The sequence below is a fragment of the Myotis daubentonii genome, chromosome 1 (genome assembly GCF_963259705.1).
Source record: "Myotis daubentonii chromosome 1, mMyoDau2.1, whole genome shotgun sequence".
NCBI lineage: Eukaryota > Metazoa > Chordata > Mammalia > Chiroptera > Vespertilionidae > Myotis > Myotis daubentonii.
Genome location: NC_081840.1, coordinates 37745337 through 37760197, shown reverse-complemented (window position 1 = coordinate 37760197; position 14861 = coordinate 37745337). Strand labels below are relative to the sequence as shown.

General features: G+C 46.4%; 1 protein-coding gene across 7 annotated transcripts in view; it reads left to right on the top strand.

Annotated features, from left to right (window-relative positions):
* SAMD4A (sterile alpha motif domain containing 4A) overlaps positions 1–14861 on the top strand; it is a 216029-nt gene that overhangs the window by 125388 nt on the left and 75780 nt on the right. For all 7 annotated transcript variants that reach the window (XM_059695406.1, XM_059695400.1, XM_059695424.1 and 4 more), the window contains one exon: positions 6669–7187. In XM_059695406.1, the coding sequence (XP_059551389.1) occupies positions 6669–7187 (519 nt within the window). The remainder of the gene's footprint in view (positions 1–6668; positions 7188–14861) is intronic.

The window sequence follows — 14861 nt, the reverse complement described above, 5'->3', positions numbered from 1 at the left end:
TTAAGTTGCCCTGAAAAATCATCATCACAGAATCTAGAAATACATCAAGTCTGTGTGATCAGTTCATTCTCTCCCTGAAGGTACCTGGGAAGCTAAATCATAGACCTAAGGTTGTTTGGTGAATGGATAATCAGGCTGAGGGAGGCTAAGTGAGGCTAAGCAGCAATAGGTTAGCTTCATGAGTTCATCTCATGGTGGAAATGACTTGGCCCAAAGGACTGAACTACTCAAAGCCAAATGCCTAAACTTCCTTTTTCCTAGAGGGGCACTCGGATAGGTGTATTACTTATCTCTGGCCACATAACAAAGCAGCCAAAGCATAGCAGCTTAAAACAACGATAAACATGTTAGCACACGCAGTCCGTGGATCAGGAATACGCATGGTGCTGGCTCGGGGTTCCTGGAGTGCAGTCACCTGGAGGCTGAACCAGTGCTGGGCCTTCTGCTTCCAAGATGGTCCTTTCCCATGGCTGCCGGCTGGCACTGGACGGTGACAGGAGGTCCCAGCTCCTCACCAGCAAGAGCTCCCTCCCTATTGGGCTGCTCCACACAGCATGGCAGCTGGCCTCCGCCAGAGTGTGTGACCCAGGAGAGCAAGGCCAAAGCTGCAGTGCCTCTGGTTACCTAATTCATGATGTCACACGCTGTCATGCTACTTTCTAGTTGAGGGAAGTGACTCACTAGGTCCAGCCTTCCTTTAAAGGGAAGGGAATTAAGTAGGCTCCACCTTTTGGAGAAGAGTGTCAAGGAAATTGTGCACATATTTTAAAACCACAATAGGTATCACCTACATTGTCTCTGTAACGCCTTTTTTCCTCTATTTCCATAGCTGACCAACTCTTCTGATCTATCTATTTTGTAAATATATTTGTATTATATTTATAAAAATAATATTAGTACACTAATTGTATACTTAATCATATGTTATATGTGTATAATTATATATTTTATGTATTATGTAATTACATCCTATCTAATAAAGGAGAAACATGGTAATTGGTGTACAACCGCTACCCTTCCCATTGGCTAATCAGTGAGATATGCAAATTAACTGCCAGCCAAGATGGCGGCCGGCAGCCAGGCAGCTTGAGACTAACATGAGGCTTGCTTGCTTCAGTGACGGAGGAAACCAACGTTCCCCGCCTGCCTTGCCGGCCTCTGAGCCTGCAGTTTAAGAAACATTGTAACAAATATAGAAGCTAAACAAAACCCCAGAAACCTGCTTTCAGCGAGCCCGGATCTCAGAGCTGGAGTTATACATTGTTTCGATTATAGAACCGAAACAAACCAGATATCTGCTTTCAGCAGCAGAGGCCTAAGAGCTGGAGCCTCAGAGCTAAAGCTGTTCAGTCACCCGTCAGCCTGAAAACAGCCCTCAGCCCCTCATCCAGACTGGCCAGGCACCCCAGTGGGGACCCCTACCCTGAAGGGTGTGTGACCAGCTGCAAACAGCCATCATCCCCTCATCCAGGCTGGCCAGGCACCCCAGTGGGGACCCCCACCCTGACCCAGGACACCCTTCAGGGCAAACCAGCCAGCCCCCACCCATGCACCAGGCCTCTATTCTATATAGTAAAAGGGTAATATGCCTCCGAGCACTGGGATCAGCGGAGCCGTGAGGCCTCCAGGCACCGGGATCAGCGTGACAGGGGGCAGCGCCCAAACCCCCTGATCGCCCTGTGGCTCTGTGTGTGACAGGGGGCGGGGCCACAACCCCCCTATCGGCCCTGCTCTGATCCTGACAGGGGAAGGCGCCCCAACCCCCTGATCCACCCTGCTCTGTGCCTGATAGGGGGGAGCTCCCCAACCCCCTGAGCGCCCTGTGGCTCTGTGTGTGTCAGGGTGCTGCGCCCCAACACCCCCCCCCCCACGGGCCCTGCTCTGTGTGTGATGGGGTAGAGCCATAACCTCCCCATCGGCCCTGCCCTGAGTGTGAGAGTGGCAGCGCCCCAACCCCCTGATCGGCCCTGCTCTGTGGGTGATAGTGGGCGGCGCCCCAACCCCCTGATCGGCCCTGCTCTGTGTGTCAGGGGGGAGTTCCCCAACCCCCTGATGGGCCCTGCTCTGTGCGTGACAGGGGGAGCTCCCCAACCCCCTGATCGGCCCTGCTCTGTGGGTGACAGGGGACAGTGCCCCAACCCCCTGATTGGCCCTGCTCTGTGTGTGACAGGGGGTGGTGCCGCAACCTCCCCATCGACCCTGCCTTGAGTGTGACAGGGGGCGGTGCCCCAACCCCCCAATCGGCCCTACCCTGAGCGTGACTGAGGGTGGCATCGCAACCTCCCAATCGGCCCCGCTCTGAGCCCGACCAGGGGCTGCACCTAGGGATTGGGCCTGCCCTCTGCCACCCGGGAGCAGGCCTAAGCCAGCAGGGTGTTATCTCCCGAGGGGTCCCAGACTGTGAGAGGGCACAGGCTGGGCTGAGGGACTTCCCTCCCCACCAAGTGCACAAATTTTTGTGCACCGGGCCTCTAGTATAGTATAAATATAATTGCATTTAGCATGTTCAAGCTCTTCTAGCATGATAACCCTTATGCATCTTTATGCTACTTTGCATACTCCCGTTCTGCCATCTCACCAGCGAGGGGGCCTGGGACAAGTTCCTTGACCTCTCTGTGCCTCTGTGTCCTCATCTGTAAGAGAAAGCTGTAGGACAGGGGTGGGCAAACTTTTTGACTCGAGGGCCACAATGGGTTCTTAAACTGGACCGGAGGGCCGGAACAAAAGCATGGATGGAGTGTGTGAACTAATATAAATTCAAAGTAAACATCATTACATAAAAGGGTATGGTCTTTTTTTTCAATAGTTTTATTCATTTCAAACAGGCCGGATCTGGCCCGCGGGCCGTAGTTTGCCCACGGCTGCTGTAGGACCTACCGCCCAAGGTTCTGGTGAGGATTCAGTGAATAAATTATATGACAGCACTTAGAAGAGTACGTGGTGTGCAGAAAACATTCAGTCCTGTCAGCTGGCAGCCTGGCCGCTGTGGCAGTGACAGAAACAGTTTGATCCAGTCGGTGTAGCTGGCCCTCGGAAGGCAGTCCTATGTCCATGTTCCCAGCGGCAGGTAAACAAAGTCATAGTTGTCTTCCTGGTCACATCACAGCCCCACCCCGTCCCAGCACTGTCCCAAGGACAGAGAAAGAACTGATTCAGGCCTGGACGGGACCGGGCAGCGGCCCCTCGTGTCCCTTTCCTCTTTGCGGTGCTTGTTGCTCCTCTGGAACCCAGGTTAATACCTGGCAGAGAGGTTCGCGGGCATAACATGTTTAGTTTGTACTCTGAATCCTGTTTACGGTTTGTTTTTGTTCCTGATTTTTTTTTTAGACTGACCTTTTGCGGAAGGGGACAGTATCCAAACAGGGAAGTGACCTAGCAGAAAGCTAGGGAGTTCCTTGAGCCTCGTGCATTTCTATTCAAGGTTGTTCCCAAATTGTATTTTTAAACACATCTGATCGGTGTTGGCGTCGGACGTGGGTTCATCTTCCTCTTGGGCCCTTTTGCTTCTTGCCAGTGCCTGTCGAGCAACTTGGGCTTAGTGAAGAGATTTTGTCTTCATCCCAAGCATATTCATGATTTATAACAAGCCAGGTTTGCTGAAAATGTACTGATGAGAAAGTTAGAATTGGTGCTTTTTCCATCTCCCAGAGCGACTTTAAAAGGGAGGCTATACCTAATGGGATGCATGAAGGTTGTCTTGTGTCAGGTGGCAGTTAGCTAAATATAGTCAGGGAGCTGGGAGGGACCTGCCGAGGTCATCTCTACCCTCCCACCCGCCTTCCCATCTGAATGTCTCTAGTACTGTGCAAGCCAGTGCAGTAGCCACAGCCACGCATGGCTTCTGAGCCTTCCGGCTGTGGCTAGTGTACGCTGAGTTGTGCTGTTGGTGGTAAAATACACCCTGGATTTCAAAGACTTCATACAAAGCAAAGAATGGAAAATGTTTCATCCATAACTTTAGATTAATTACAAGTTGAAATAATAATATTTGGACATATTGGATTAAATAACATTTATCATTAAAATTAATTTCACCTCCTTTTTTAACTTTGAATATATGTGAAATTCCATAGTCCATATCAATATCTATCCACTTCTGTAGACCATCTAGTTCTATTCCTCGTGCCCCCAGGACAGACTGTAGAGCCTTTCTTAGAGACTCCTCTGGGTCTTTTGTCATTCTGGCACTTGGTTCTTCTCCACATCCCATTTTAATCTCTCCTGCCTCAATTTGAAGACTTCCACTTCCAAATGACTGTTCATCTCCTTTAGAGATCTCTACTGGAGAGGAGTCAAGCATCTTTTCATATTGTTCAATTGTAAGCTCAATAACCCCATTGCCTTTCACCTTTTTACTTTGTCCCCCTTTTCCAACTCTAATGAGGTTTTGTGACCTTTGCTGGGTCGTCTTTGGTCCATTATTTTTAAAACTTGGTATCCAGCTCTAGCTGGTTTGGCTGTGGATAGAGTGTTGGCCTGCAGACTGAAGATCCTGGGTTCGATTCCGGTCAAAGGCACATGCCCGGATTGCAGGCTTGCTCCCCAGTAGGGAGTGTGCCAGAGGCAGCCAATCAATGATTCTCTCTCATCTTTGATGTTTGTATCTCTCTCTCCCTCTCCCTTCCTCCCTGAAATCAATAAAAATATATTTTTTTAAAAACTTGGTATCCAAAACCACCCAATATCACTCTACTGTGGGCCTGACTAATATAGAGACAAGTAGAAGGAATTATTTCCACCATCAAGTACTTGAATGGTTATTTTGATACATTACCTCATTTAATCCTACAACACAAGGAGAGCAGATGCTCTTGGTAACACTCTTGACTGATGAGAGAGTTGAGGCTCAGAGACGTTAAGTAATCAATTGACCAAGGCTCCACTGCAAATTAAGTGGCAGATCTGGGATTCGTGCCCAGGTTTGCCTGACTCCAAAACCCACATTTTTTCATTACATACCTTGCTGATACTTTTCTCCGAATACACCCTTGTGGTCCTGAGAGGCCTTCAGAGTACGTGGCTGTTGCATTTGCAACTTAGTCAGTGATGCCTCTGGAGCTTATTCTGATATGTTTCTGCCTTTCTAGAATTTTGAAGCCCTTATGCTCAATCCCAGAAACCCTTTTTCAACCCTGCAGATACTGCGTGAAAGCCAGTGGGACTGCCCCTCCTTGTAGGGTCATCAAGTTGAGTTTTTCAGGTATCAGGAATGACTTTTCTAGAAGAGAGCTTTCTTTCCTGTGGCCGAAGGTCCTGTGGATAGCTCAGTCCCCAGGACAAGCTACTTCTCAAAGGCCAGTCAAGGCGAAGTGCATTGTATATCCATGTTTACCTAAAGTCAGCAGGTTTGTTTTGATCTGAAGAGATCCTTTTGAGTGTGTTAGAAACAGATCTTCATATGGATGAACCTTGAAGGCATTATGCAAAATAAAAGAAACCAGTCATAAAGGGACAAATACTGTGTGAACCCACTTATATGAGGTACCCAGAGTAGTCAAAGTCACAGAGTCAGAAAGAATGGTGGTTGCCGGGGGATATGGTGAGGAGGGGATGGGGAGTTACTGTTTAATGAGTATGGACTTTTGGTTTGGGAAGATGAAAAAGATCTAGAGATGGATGGTGGTGATGGTTGCTCTACATTGTAATGGACTTAATACCACTGAACTGTGCACTTAAAAAGGATTTAGCCCGGCCGGTGTGGCTCGGTGGTTGAGCGTCAACCTATGAACCAGGAGGTCACGGTTCGATTCCTGGTCAGGGCATATGCCTAGGTTTCGGGCTTGATCTCCAGTGTAGGGTGGGCAGGAGGGAGCCAATCAATGATTCTCTCTCATCATTGATGTTTCTATCTCTCTAGCCTTCTCCCTTCCTCTCTGAAATAAATAAAAATGTATTTAAAAAATGGTTTAAATGATAAATATGTTACATATATTTTACCACAATAGAGACAACCAGACAGACCTTGTATACATAGAGAAAGCTAGCTTCCATACGTGATCAGCAGTGGAGCCTGAGTTCATTGCTCCTTTGAGACCTGAGCTCACAGTCGTTTTCTGAGTCAGCTTCTTAGGAGCAAGGTGCAGGCTTACTTCACGAGGATGAGGGGAGTCATTTTTTTTTCCTTGACATATTTCTCCATCTCAGAAGTCTTACCAATTTCACACAGGTGCCTTTACCAGGATGTAAACCACTTTTCCACAGACATCTGGAGGTGGGGAAGGGGTGGGAAGCAGCCTTATCCTCAAGGACTCCAGTATATGGACCCTTGATTAAACTTGCCTTTTTTATAGAGATTTTTGTCTTCTGTATCTCCTCCTCCCCCATCTATCAGAAGATGTCTAAGAAAAAGAAAGCAACAACAACAACAACAAAAACCAGGGTTGTAATTCTGTTTGGTTGTACCAAAGTAGTTGCAGCCTCTTTGGAGACCTGAGTGAAAAGTAGATTAAGGACCAAAAACATCTAGGAACGTTTGTTCCATGTTTTCCTGAAGGCACTGCCCTCTGACAATCTGTCAGTTATCCAATCTGATGCATGGGCTGTTTTGAGAAAATTTAGTCAGAGCACCTGGATGGGGACGCTAACCCACAGGCATTCTCTTTGCCGTGTGGTGTTCTGTGTCATTGTGGCCTTGTTTACTTATGTGCCCTGCCTGTTTTCCTTTCCAGGAATCATTAACCAATGGCAACAGGAATCCAAGGATAAAGTGATTTCCCTCCTGTTAACTCACCTGCCTTTGCTGAAGCCAGGAAACCTCGACGCAAAAGTAGAGTATATGAAACTGCTGCCCAAGATCCTGGCGCACTCTATCGAACACAACCAGCACATCGAGGAGAGTAGGCAGCTGCTGTCCTATGCGTTGATACATCCGGCCACCTCGTTGGAAGACCGCAGTGCTTTAGCCATGTGGCTGAATCACTTGGAGGACCGCACGTCAACCAGCTTCGGTGGCCAGAACCGAGGCCGCTCAGACTCTGTGGATTATGGGCAGACACACTACTATCACCAAAGACAGAACTCCGACGACAAGCTCAACGGGTGGCAGAACTCTCGGGATTCTGGGATTTGCATCAACGCCTCCAACTGGCAGGACAAAAGTCTGGGGTGCGAGAACGGCCATGTGCCCCTCTACTCCTCCTCATCCGTCCCCACTACAATCAATACGATCGGAACCAGCACAAGTACAAGTAAGTCCCCTGGAAGCCCTTTAGTGCAGTCTGGTTTGGCGACTTGCTGTGTGTGGCATGCCTGCTGGGAATGTCTGCTCTGAGCACAGGTAACCCCGGGAGAGAAGGGCTGATTGGAATTGGCTGTGGGAAGGGATCTTCGGACCCCGTCTTTGTTGCTCTTTTGACTCTGGAAGGATGAAATGCTGGGCAGGTAAAAATGATTGATGGTCCAAATTTGGGTTACAAAAGAGATTAAAAAAAATTTTTTTTTAAAATAACTTGGTGAAAGAAGGAAACTTCCTGTTTCCACGAATGGAAATGCTTTCACCCACGTGTCTTTCACCCCGGGGTCTTTGGATTTGCCAAGATGCTGTTATGTGTGATTTTCCAAACCTCATTCTAACCCCTGGTTAACCAGGCAGCCTCATGGGCTTTGTGCATTTTCCCTTTTTCTTTCTTTTTCCTTTTTTTTTTTTAAATTTTCCCCTGGAATGTTCCCTCCCTTGCATCTCCTGGTGTTATCCCCAGTTGTTGGGGGGCACGTTTCCTCCTGGCCAGGGGGAGCAGGTTTGCTAACTGAGAATGCTGCTCTGTGCTGTGGCCTGGTGTGAATGCTGTGGTCTTCTCTCGCTCAGTCTAACCTCTTAGGAGATGTGGGTCGGGACCTGCTTTGCAGGGGCACAGGGGCAGCAAAGGACAGCTTCCTACTCTTTTGACCATGACAGCAAAGTGCCCTGCCCGCAGCTGGGACGAGGGCCGGAGTCTTCTCAAAATGCCATTGGTGCTTCTGCAAAGTAGCAGCTTGGGAGAGTGGGCGGTCATCAAACAGAGCTCCTTGATGCTCGTTTGCACGAGTCTGTGAATACAGTCTCAGTGCTGATATGACTTCCTCAGGGGAATGCTTCTGCGGTTAGAGCTTAGATGCCAGTGAACATGCGGGAACCCCCACCTAAAAGATAGGAGAGTATTAAGAATTGGCCGTGACGGCTTCGTGGCCTCTACCACCACTTGGATTTTTTTTGGCAAATAGGCCTTTTAAAATGGCCTTCTCACATACGGAGGGGTGCTGAATTATAACTCTATCAATTGAAACAGTACCTTCGTGAGGTAACCAAGGAAATAATTAAGATACTGCAGTGATGATGCTACAACATGAGAATTAAATTCTTTCTACATTTGCATCGAGATACCAATAACTTGCACATTTGGAGAATTGGGTGATTATTGCATCATTAATTTATTATGTCAGAGGTTCTGGTGACTGTCTTTCTCACAGACTAGTAATCCAGGGAACAGTTTCGCTACCCTCCAGTGATGAGAGTGATGCTGGGACTGTTAGAGCAGACGATGCAAGCTGGGGTGACAGAACTTCTTGGCCCAGGTTTCCTGGGTCTGGGAAAGAACCTAGAAATCGTTACAAAACTCCTTGATAGCGGGACAGACTCAAGCTCAGAGCCACTTGCCTTCTCAAAACTTGGTCTTTTGTGTTGTAAGGGGTTGAGTTGACACCATTAGTCTGAACCTTAGTCTTGGGCCACCACCTTTCTGCTCCACTGATTTAAACATTCAAGGTTGGGTCTTGACAAGATTTGTGCCTTTGAGATGATATCAAATTGTAGTTAACAGGTACTTCTGTTTTTCACTGTGGCCACCAGCCTCACCGAGAGGAGGAAGTGCAGAGATGCTATCCTGGCCTCCCAGATCTTTAGGTCCCTGTGTAGCACTTGAGCAGAAAAGGACTTGAAGGTTTAACAAGATAACGAGATTACATATCACAGGAAGAAGAAAGGGGTTGGAGCCCTGTTCCCGAGCAAAGAAGATAAGAGTTCAGATCTTTCCTCCATAAAGTTTCATTCAAACACTTAGGCCATGTCGGACACTTGTATTTTAATGATATCTCTTTAACAAAACATTAATGTCATTGCTTTTTTCCTCCTCTGCATTGTCCACAGAGCAGCCCACCTGGCGTGGCTCAGTTGTTGAGCATCGACCTATGAACCAGGAGGTCACGGTTTGATTCCTGGTTGGGGCCCATGCCTAGGTTTTGAGCTTCATTCCCAGTATGGGGTGTACAGGAGGCAGCCAGTCAATGATTCTCATCATTGATGTTTCTATCTCTCTCCCTTTCCTTCCTCTCTGGAAAAAGAAAAAAAAAGACAGTGAGGAGCAAAGTGCAAACACTGATACTCAGACACTGTCCTCATTTGCATCTTCTGATGGTCACCTGATAAAAGCACCTTTCCTGGGCCCCAGCCTGGCAGAGTGGTCTCGTGGGCCTTGTGGCCATTTCACTGCAGTAGAAAAGGGCTCAGACTTAAGGCGTCAGGGTCCCGTCTGCTGCTCCGAAGAGCTGCATTTTCCCCCTCTTTCAAATCGGAAAAAATATCTGCACAAAACAACCTGATTATACCAGTAAGTAAAGAACTGAAATCAGTTAGTGCTTCATATTCTCAAATTACCAGCCACATTAATGATGGTTAATGAAAAGAAACTAACCCTCCTTACACAGTTTTTTATTTTTAACCTTGGTTGACTCCATTATTTTATTCCTTTGATCATTGTGCTCCAGCAACATGCCTTAGCATTTGTGGCCTCCTCCCTCTGTGAATTCTGAATCATTCAACTACCCCACAAACACTTGTTTCACCCACAGATGCTTAGTGCTGTGTTTGAGCCTATGGGATATAAGGAAGTTTAAGGGAAGTATTTCCCCCTTCAGGGAGCCTATAATATAAACAGAGAGAGAAAACGTATCAATCAGCCTCACAATTAAAAATTAAATGTTCCCTTTCCCCCAGACTTTTATCCACAGAAATTTTACATAACAATTCATGAGTTTTATAAAAATGTAGTTAAAAAAAACACACACACCTCTAAGAGCTGCCACAAGGCAGTATAGGGCTGTTTCAGCTGAGGGGGGTGTGGTGGGGGAGAGTCCGAACTATAAGGACTGTGAATGTAGGGAGTGGAGAAATCTTTGTGAACTGGAGGGTCAGGAAAGCCTTGCAGAGGAAGTCGGAAGTGCACTGGGATGGACATCTAGGGAGGAGCCGGGGAGGGCACTGAGGGTAGGGATATGGGTTGTGGCAAAGCAGTGGGGGTAACAGTGTGCAGGCAGGTTATAGTGTGAGGAGGAAGCAGAGGTTCACGCAGGACATGGCAGTGAGTAAAGACAGTAAGAGCAGGCCAAGGGGAGGGGCCTGAAGCCCTAAAGTGGCCAAGCATGACAGCATGGGCATGGGGATGACATGAGCAACATTGTAAGAGATACTGGTCTGTGGACAGATAGCAAGTGATGAGTGCAGAGCCAGTGAGTTTCAAAGCCTCAGTGGTGAGGTAATAAAAGTAGCATTAGCTGTGGAGCAGAGGAATGTTCCCAGGTGGATTGCTGAGGATTCAGTATTGACTTGGACATGCATCACTGATTCTCGTATTTGTTTGTTCATTCACTTAGGGAGTGTTCACTGAGCACCAGTATATGCCTCCCCGGCTCAAGACACTCAGGCTATGTTAGTGGACAAGACAAAGCTGTCCTTCCTCGTGGAACCTGCAGTCTAAGAGATTAAGCGACATGGAAATAAGAAAAAGTAGAATCAGGAGGATCAGACCTACTTGGTGAGGTGGTATAGGGTGATCAGAGTAGACCTCATCGAGAAGGTGATGTGCAAGCAACGACGTGAAGGCGAGGTTGTTTAGGCAAGTGGTGTCTGAGGGGGGAGTAGTCCAGTCAGAGGAGAAGCGAGAGCAAAGATCTCAAAACAGAGGAGTGCCAGCCTGTTTGGGGAAACGCAAGAAGGCCGGTGGCTGAAAGGGAATGAGTGAGTGTGATACACAGTGGTCGGGGTTACGGAGGTAATGGGAGGGACAGATCCTACAGGGCATGTAGGTCATTACCAGGATTTTGGCTTTTACTCTCAATAAACCAGGAAGCCGTTGGAGGATTTTTGGCGAATGCATGACGTGGTCTGACTCACATTTTAAAGGGATCACTTTGGCTGCTGTATTAAGAATAGATTATAGTAGGGCGAGGGTAAAAACACAAAGAACATAGTTAAGAGGCTATTGCAGTAATCTGGTGACTCAGACCAAGATAGCTGCAGTAGAGTGGGGCACGGGGAGACAGGGTCAGAGTCTAGATATACTTTGGAAGTAGAGCCAACAAGTTTTCCCGACAGAAGAAAAGAGGGTGTGTGGGAGAGAATTCAAGAATGACTCCAGGGTTTTTGCTTATACAACTAGAAGGACAACCTTGACATTAGTTGAGATAGGGAAGTCCCTATTTACTGAATAGGTTTCAGGGTAAGATTGGGAGTTCAAAGTCCTGTATGATGAGCTTGCATGTCTGTTAGACAATCAGAGGTGCTTAGTAGGCAGTTGGATTTATGAGTGTGTAGTTTGGGAGAGAAAACTGCTCCGAGATAGACATTTGGGAGTTACTAGCGCATTGGGTGGTATTTAAAGCTATGAAACTAATTGAGATTACCAACATAGTGATGTACATAGAGAAGAAGACCAAGGACCACAGGAAGGCTGGAAACAGAGGAGAGAGCAGCAAAAAACACTAAAGAGAAATCACTGAAGTTGGGAAAATGTCAAAAGTGTGTGTGTGTGCCAAGGCAAATGAAGAAAGTGTTACATGGAGGAAAGAGTGATGAACTGAATAAAATTCTACTAATTGATCAAATAAGATGAGGACCAAGAATTAATGAAGGATAGACAGTAGAGGTAAATTGGGAGTGTTACACACATGACAGGCATTTAAGGGATGAAGAAAGTTGTGATTCCAAAGAGATAAGAGCGAAGATGGGGAGAAAAACTAGCTACAAGCTTGATTGAGAATATATATTGACAATGAGAAGGTGCAGGAACAGTGACATGGAGGAAAATGATGTTTAGAAGGTATTTAAAATAGATGATGGAACCAGAGTTTTTGAAGGAAGGGATTATGATAAGATTAAGAAAAGGGGCAAAAACTAAGCCCTAATATAACAAGGAACAACCTATTTTCATCCATTTAGATATTAAATCAAGTGAGATCTATTAGAGCTGGGCTTTTTCTTCTGAGATCAGAGAAGAATGGGTTGGGGCAGATTGAGAAGTCTATTGAATAGCATCAGAAGAGAGGGAAGAATGTATTTTCCATACCTTATTACGCAGGAGTCTGATGGCCGAGAGCGAGAATGTGTAGATTGTTCATCATATACCTGTGGGGCCAGGAAGGACCAAAGTACTGGCCGTCACAAACCATACACAAGTTTTGGTGAACTTTGTTTCAGTCATCACAAGTAATTCAAACACAAGGTGCATAGGACCTGGCTTAGCATCTCTAGGTTTGCTTCCTGTCTGGTCTGCTACTGAAAACGTAAACCATTCAGGTAAAGATCGAGCCTCCTGGTTTTCTTAAGGGCCCACAGCATTCCCTTTGTGAAGGTCAGTGCCGCCATCCTGGCCCCAGACTTCCTGTCTAACCATTTTCCACTCTTCACTGGCAGACCAGGACCTGGAAAGAAAGTTTTTTCTATCAGATCGCTGCAATACTTGATTTTCTTGTTGGCATTCTTTACATTTGGATTTGAAAATATGCCGACTTTTGCTAGCTCTGAATGAGGCAAAAACTCAGAAACTTTGGGTAGCAAAAATTATTCCAAAATGCTCCATTTGAACTGCTCCCTTCTACAATTTAATGGTACAGTATGGAACCTTAGAATTTCTTAATCTCAATGGATTTTTCTGATGATAAAAAATAATACATTTATACATTTAACAAATTGGTGCCATAGTTCATAAAAAGTAAATCAACTGCAATAGCATACAACGACATAGTGTTTATTACATTCTGGGTGCTGTTCAAAACCCTTTACATAAACATTAACTCATTTAATCCTCATAACCCCATGCTGAGTATTATTGTTATCCCCATTTGACAGATGAACAAACTGAGGCACAACACAGCTAAGTAACTTGACAGATTCACAAAGTGGATGAACTGGGGTTTGAACCCAGGCAGTCAGGCTCCAGAGTCAAGGTTACTGCTTCTCCCTCCTAATCCCATCCTCAGAGATTGACTGAATTAGTAGCTAGTAGACCCTTGTTTTATTGTGACCCTGAGTTTGCCCCACATAGTTCCGCCACCCCACTGCATCAGTGTTCTCCACAGCACACAGACCTAAGACCGGCCCACAGCTGTGACTCCCTGAAAAAGAGGAGCTGTTCCTGTGCTCGCTTAGCACTGACCTGTGTACCTTGATGTCAGGCCTTCTCGTTCTGTGTCTCAGCTTTTGATTTGTTTGCTTCTCCTTTCTGATTGCAAACTCCTTGGGGACAGGGGTTGTGTCTTTTGAACAAATATATTTTTATTGAAAAGAGAAGAAGGGAGAGGGAGAGTAAGAGAGAAACATCAATGATAAGAATCATTGATCGGCTGCCTCCTACACGCCCCCTACTGGGGATTGAGCCTGCAACCCTGGCATGTGCCCTGACCAGAAATCGAACCGTGACTTCCTGACCCATAGATCGATGCTCAGCCACTGAGCCACACCGGTTGGGCAGGGGTTGTCTTTATCCTTCTTGCCCAGCGCCTAGAACACAGAAAGGTTGGAGATGGCACATTCTTGGCATGCATTTAGCTGCCACTCTTCCGTGGCCGAGAGTCTCTGTTAGATAGTATCTGTCTCTTGCAAAGCCCAGATGTGGCCTCCGAATCCTCCTCAATATGCCCCTTGAGGCAGCCACTGTAACTCAGTAAGAGATGGCGTGTGAGCTAAGCCTGTCTGCCCACCCTGCCATAAATGTTTGCTGAAAGGCAGGGACTTAATAAATTCCTGGCTCACTAGGCAGATGTGCATGAAGTTAATGAATTTCCTAAATAAACGAGAAAAATATCTTCGGGAATTCAAGAAATATTTGGTCATTTAGCCTTCTGTCATAATCCTCATGGAGACATTTATTGTTACTCTTGCTTTTTGTGTGACTTATTTTACCAATTTGGTCTCAGTACTAACAGATATATACTGTGATCTTGATTGTGGAGGTAGGTATTTGAATGTGTACATGTGATAAAACACCCATAGAGTAATGCATGAATTCAAACAAACAAAAAATGTGTACAAAAACTGCCGAGATCTGAGTATGATCTATCATCTTGTTTAATCCTATTGTGTTAAGGTCAGTTTCCTGATGTTGATAATACACTATAGTCATGCAAAATGTCACCTTGGAGGAAGCAGGGGGATGGGTACATGAAACCTCTCTGTGTAGTATTTTTGCAATTCATTATAAATCTATAATTATTTCGTACTTATAAAAGTAAGTAACTTTTATAAGTAAAAAACAAACAACAACAACAGCAACAACAAACCAGGGACATCCAGAGCCTGGATGTTTCTTGAGCTTTGGTCCTTGTTTCTTGGCCTTTCTGGGAGGTGGGGGGTCTGTCCATTTATGGAAAGGATGGCGGCTCAGCCCCATGGAGCTCACACCTGAAACAACACTACTTCAGCAGGCGAGGTGAGGCGTGGAGGCCACGTGGACCTCAGGGAAAGTGGTCCATGGATCATCCCTCAGGCCGCCAGGGCCAGCTCTTTCAGAGATACCTGTTTGGCTCAAGAAGTCCTTCCCTTTTCCTCTGCCTTCACATTTTCTTTCAAGGCCACCAGCCACTTGGGACTCCTAGTCAGACTGCGAAGAACCATC